Below are 6,000 nucleotides of genomic sequence, written 5' to 3' on the forward strand. Positions count from 1 at the left end.
CTGTGTACATACATTACATTACTTATCTTGTACTGATCCTGAGTTACATCCTGTATTATACTCCAGAGCTGCACTCACTATTCTGCTGGTGCAGTCACTGTGTACATACATTACATTACTTATCTTGTACTGATCCTGAGTTACATCCTGTATTATACTCCAGAGCTGCACTCACTATTCTGCTGGTGCAGTCACTGTGTACATACATTACATTACTTATCCTGTACTGATCCTGAGTTACCTCCTGTATTATACTCCAGAGCTGCACTCATATTCCTCCAGATTTGATGATTAGTGTCAGTGCCACCTGCTGGTCAGGTGGAGATACTGTGATGTTTTTTCTGGGCTCTATGGTGATTGTGGTTATTTTTGTCTTTAGGTTGTTGCTTTCTGTGATGTCGATGCCAAAAAAATTTCCAAAGGTTTCTATACATTTGAAGAATCTGAGGTGAGAGATGGGAAACTACAACTCCCAGCATGCTTGTTACCGCTCAGCATTAACTGTTGATATTCGGGATGCTGTTTGCCTTTGGAAGCTGCAGCCCTATTGTCGGCGCTCACCCCTGCCCCTACATGTGAGCGGCGACATCTGGATTATATCACGGAGACAACTGATGACATCACTCAGAGAAAGAGAGCAGAGACAGCAAGGCACAACATAGGCTCAGACTGCTGCCTGCACTGCACTGCACCATGCTTTACACTTCAGCTCTGCTCTATCAGGGTAAAGCTATGATCTGTAACCACAGCTTAGCTGCATAGTCTGTTGGAGCCTTTGGTGCTCTGAAATCCACCCAATCACATCAAAGGCTCAGGCTACTGTTATCGCTCTCCCCTGCTCTACACTGCAGCTCTTCTCCATCAGTCATTCCAGCTTAGCTACACTGACTAAGTCCGAGGCATCTAATACTCCGGGCTCAGACGTCTGTTTGTTCTTTACCATAGTGCCTCTCTGCTCCAGTGACTGCACTGTTCACAGCTGTGGCTTATTAGAGCAGTGATGCAGTGTAAAGCATAGCGAGAGTATAGAGCAATCATATGTCTGAGCATTGTGACAACACAGGGCAGATTTACCTTTGTGCCCCACACTCTGATAGACAGTGCAGCTACAATGAAATCACTGCTTATACATGTATGCTGATGGAGAAGGGCTGCAGTGTAAAGCATAGCAGAGACATGAAATCGTATCCTGAGCCATTGAGGAGGTGGATTTCAGACATCCTCAAGCTCCAATAGCCAGTGAGGCTGACCTGGAGTCACTATGCATAGTTGTAACTTAGAGCAGCGATGGGTATAAAGCATGGGGCAATATACAGCAGGAAGAGATCCAAGCCCTGTGATAAGACAGGGGGATTTGTAAGACCGTGAGAGACAGTCCCTGTTCATATATGCAGCTTAATGGATCAGAGATGCAGTATAAAGCAAGGAGGTGGTATTGAATTAGGAGAACTTTCATATTTCTTAGTCTCTAATAGACACTGTAGCTAAGCTGGAGTCTTTGCTTCCTGGAGCAAAAATGCAGTGTAAAGCATGGGGGCGGCTTAAAACAGACAGACATCTGAAGCCATGATGGGGCAAGGGGTGGTTGTGTATCTCAGGCTGAGTCACTGACCATAGCTGTGTTCTAAGGGAGGACAGCTGCAGTGTAAAGGATGGAAGAGAGAAACGCAGTAACCTGAGCCGCTGATAAGGTAGAAGGTGGATTCCAGACTACCTCAGTAAACAGTGTAGCTCAGCTGGAGGCACTGGAGTAGTGATGCAGTGTAAAGCATGAGGGCAGAACAGACAGAACCCTGAATGCTATGATGGGTGAAGGGGTGGATTTGTGTCTCGGACTGAGTCACTGATCATAGTTGTGTTCTAATGGAGGACAGCTGCAGTGTAAAGCATGGATGAGGCATAAAGCATTAGCCTTTGATGAGCTGGAGCCGCGGACATTCGGGGACGTCATTTTTCCTTCTTTCTTACAGAAGCGCCCGAAGCCCCGGATCCCGATCCTGCACTTCTCCAAAGCCGAACCCCCATTTATCATCTGTGTCAAATTGGTGAGTGATTGTGAGGAACGTGCTGTATGGACCGTCTGTATCATCATGTGAAAAGTGGCTGACACCAGCGAGGTGATAGCTTAGCAGCCGTGACCTCGACCAGGTCCCATCTGTACTATGAGCTGCTGACTGTCCGGGATGGGGAGGGGGCCGCCAATATTCAAGCTGAGGGAGAGGCGACCGGTCTTGTATGTAAGGAGTTAATCCACGGAGATGTTGGGGGGTCTGATTATAGACCCCAGACCCAGCAGTTATGGCACCTCGACAGATGTGGTGGGAAAGCGGCCGCCCCAACACTATAAAAATACTTCACAAGCGGCAAATCTAAAGAATCGTAAACACAATAAAAGACCCTCGGATCCGCTGCTCTGAAGCCACATGAGACAGGGGGTCCGCCCTGAACCCCACCCAGCTATTTATAGAAGGCTCCCCACATCTTACACTGCGGCCACGCTCCCTGCACGCTTCTCTCATGTGGTCACATACATGTGTAGGGATCAAAGACAGTGCCAAACCACGCTTACCTACAGGGGGCGACCTCAGCACCGGCCATAGTCCTCCAATGAGGAAACGCTGCAAAAAAAGGCTCGATTTCCCTTATTGTGTATACAGCTCCTATATAGACATATGTGTCTCCATAGCAACAGCCTACACTCAGACCCATGAATCCTAATGGCTGTAGTCCCCTAGTCACCACTGCATCGCCGTACTGCCGCCCGTTTTCTCCTATGAAGGGTTAACTCCGTCTAGTCATTAGGATCTCCGCCGCCTTTCATCAGATTTTTTCCAGACCCTATAAAGAAGAGGATAAAAGAGGGGCCGAGAGTCAGGAGCTGCGGGCGAGCGAGGCCGCAGGAGTTACCTTTGATGTGAAGGAACGTGCTGGGATGAAGAAAACCCGCTCTGCACGGGCACAGGAGGATAGCACCTTCTAATATTCATTTACACTCCTGTATTATGCTTGCTCTGGGGTCGCCATGGTAGCAGCGATTAGACTTTTCATCATGTGACCTCCATTCCTGTAAACGTGTTTTTCTGATTGGAAGGATAGAGGTCTGTTGACATGACAACCCCAGAGCAAGCGCAATAACTGCTACTTCAAGATCTCATTCTTACGTCTTAACTTTTCACCGTTCACGGCTGATGGGTGCGACAATTATTTATTTCCAGGCTCCATAATTGTGCAGATTGGGTAAAATTGTAGCAAACCCTCAGCTCTGAGAAGTATTGGATCAGGGCATTTACTGGGCATAAATTTGATTGTTTTCATTCATTGACAGCAAGCAGAGATCTTACATAGCAGACATTGAATGTGATTCAATGATATGTGGCTTGTTGGACTGGAAAGGGTTTGGATATACTGACCATGTCCTCTCCTCCGCAGGACCTGACAGGAGGAGGGTTTGAGGAAAATCTGCGATCTCTGAACCTGGTAGAAGGAGAAGATTATTATCACTTCAGCTGAGGTTTCTGCACAGGTATCTGACGTTCGGAAGCCTTTATATACCTGGTAAACAGTCCCGGACAAAAGTGTTGAGACTTTCCTTGCCATGAAAGTTAATGACAAAAATCCCATCCCCATTTCTTTTGAATTTCAGGACCTTCTGACATCATTTTTAGCACAAGAAAGTGTTAACAAGGACAAGGCAGCTAATATCACTGACATCTATGAACTGACTGTTTGCTTTAGAGGGAGCTGGTGCTTGAAATCACTTTTTTCTATTACCTACAGGGAAACTTGTGTAATCACCATTGCGTTGCATTGTAAGGGCTTTACAGGCAAGGACATTGCTTGTCAGATTGCTCCTAATTCCACCATTGATTAGAAACTTTAAAATGAGAGGTTTAAATGCTGTGTAAACAACTTTGGGCTCTTAAGAAAGTCCAGCAAGTGCCAGGACTGTCTCCTGAAGAGGATTCCGCTATGGGATCAGTTCATCACCAGCGCAGAGCTTGCTCCGGAGCGACAGCAGGCAGGTGTCAGTGCAACAGAACGCACAGGCTACTTGAAGCTACTTCTCTTCAAGAAAAGCATCAAAGACAAACTGACATTCTGCGTAAAGTACAGGGATTGGACTGCAGAGGCCTGGGGCAAAGTTATATTCTCTGATGATGCCCCCTTTTGGTGGTCTGTGACATATGGAAGAATGAGGTGAGCGCTATCATGAGTCCTCTATCTGCCAACTGTAAAGCCTCCTGAGACCATTCATGTGTGGGGGCTTCTCACTTCTTGAGGGGTCTCACTCACAATTTATGTAAGAACACAGCCAGGAATAAGAAATAGGATACCTCCTCCGAGAACAATTTCCCCCAACCCTCCAGGAGCAGTTTGGTGATGAACAATGCTTTTTCCAGCATGATGGAGACCATGTCACAAGGCAAAAGTGATAACTAAGCGACTCGGGGAATGAAAAAAGATGACATTTCGGGTCCATGGCCAAGAAACTCCCCAGATCTCAATCACATGAAGAAATTGTGGTCAGTCCTCAAAAAAGGACGAACAAGAACACAAAAATTGTGGTAAACCTCGGGCACGGACTAGACAAGAACGGATCATCGGTCAGGATTTGGCCCAGAAGCTGGTACCACGCTGCCAGCGCGAAGGGCAGAAGTCCTGAAATAGAAAGGTCAACACTGGAAATATTGAGTCTTTCCATAAACTTCATGTATTTGTCAATAAAAGTGTAAAAAGTTATGAAATAACATAATTGTGCTTCACTAACCATAGAAACCTCATACTAAAATATCTACAGATGCAAACTGTGAAAAGAAAATGTGTAAGATTTGTCACCCCCTAGTGTGCAGTATAGGGAGAAGCCCCCCATATAGAACATAATGGAGCCCCCCGTGGTGCAGTCCCCCTCTGTATTGTATCATGGAGCCCCTTATTTAGTACAAGATGAAGCCCTTCAATAAGTACTTAGTGGGGCCTCCCATGGCACAGTATGTGGTGGAGCCCCCCGTGTAGTACATGTTGGAGCCCCCTAGTGAGTATATAGTAGGGTTCCCAAATTAGCAAATGGTGGAGCCATCTCACCTGAGGTAAGTGCTAAGGTAGATGTAGAGACTGAAGTAGGACCTGAGGCTGATGTAGAGGCAGAGACAGAGACAGAGGTAGAGACTGAGGCAGAGGCTGAGGTAGAGACTGAGGCAGATGTAGAGGCAGAGACTGAGGTTATGGTAGAGACTGAGGTAGGAGCTGAGGCAGATGTAGAGGCAGAGACAGAGGTTATGGTAGAGACTGAGGCAGATGTAGAGTAAGAGACTGAGGTAGAGACTGAGGTAGGAGCTGAGGCAGATGTAGAGGCAGAGGCTGAGGTAGAGACTGAGGCTGAGGTAGAGACTGAGGTAGGAGCTGAGGCAGATGTAGAGGCAGAGACTGAGGTTATGGTAGAGACTGAGGCAGATGTAGAGTAAGAGACTGAGGTAGGAGCTGAGGCAGATGTAGAGGCAGAGACTGAGGTTATGGTATAGGCAGAGGCTGAGGTAGAGACTGAGGCAGATCCAGAGTCTGAGCTAGAGGCAGAGGCTGCTGTAAAGGCTGCATTAGATGCTGAGGTAGGAGCTGAGGAAAAGGATGAGGTAGAGACTGAGGTAGGAGCTGAGGCTGAAGTAGTGGCAGAGACTGAGGTTATGGTAGAGACAGAAGCTGAGGTAGAGACTGAGGTAAAGACTGAGGCAGATGCAGTGGCTGTTGCAGAGGCTGATATAGATGCTGAGGTAGGAGCTGAGGCAGATGTAGAGGCTGAGGTAGAGACCGAGGACGCGGATGAGGTAGGAGCTGAGGCACAGACTGAGGGCAGAAACTGAGCTAGAAGCTGAGGTACAGATAGAGGCAGAGGCTGAGGTAGGAGGTGAGACTGAGGTAGACGCTGAGGTAAAGGCTGCTGCAGAGGTTAAAGTAGATGTAGAGGCAGAGGTAGGAGCTGAGAATGAGGCAGAGACTGAGGTAGGA

The 6,000-nt window shown here is 47.4% G+C and overlaps 1 protein-coding gene across 4 annotated transcripts in view; it reads left to right on the forward strand.

Annotated features, from left to right (window-relative positions):
* The window catches only part of QTGAL (queuosine-tRNA galactosyltransferase), a 231,489-nt gene extending 226,742 nt beyond the window's left edge, over positions 1–4,747 (forward strand). For 3 of the 4 annotated variants that reach the window (XM_075350780.1, XM_075350782.1, XM_075350783.1), the window contains 4 exons: positions 380–448; positions 1,971–2,045; positions 3,430–3,555; positions 3,644–4,747. In XM_075350780.1, coding sequence (XP_075206895.1) covers positions 380–448; positions 1,971–2,045; positions 3,430–3,510 — 225 coding nt within the window. In that variant the 3' untranslated portion in view covers positions 3,511–3,555; positions 3,644–4,747. The remainder of the gene's footprint in view (positions 1–379; positions 449–1,970; positions 2,046–3,429; positions 3,556–3,643) is intronic. The other variant, XM_075350781.1, reaches the window with a different exon arrangement.
* The last annotated feature ends 1,253 nt before the right edge of the window (positions 4,748–6,000 follow it).

Source organism: Anomaloglossus baeobatrachus, chromosome 5 (genome assembly GCF_048569485.1).
Source record: "Anomaloglossus baeobatrachus isolate aAnoBae1 chromosome 5, aAnoBae1.hap1, whole genome shotgun sequence".
In the NCBI taxonomy this organism is placed as follows: Eukaryota; Metazoa; Chordata; class Amphibia; order Anura; family Aromobatidae; genus Anomaloglossus; species Anomaloglossus baeobatrachus.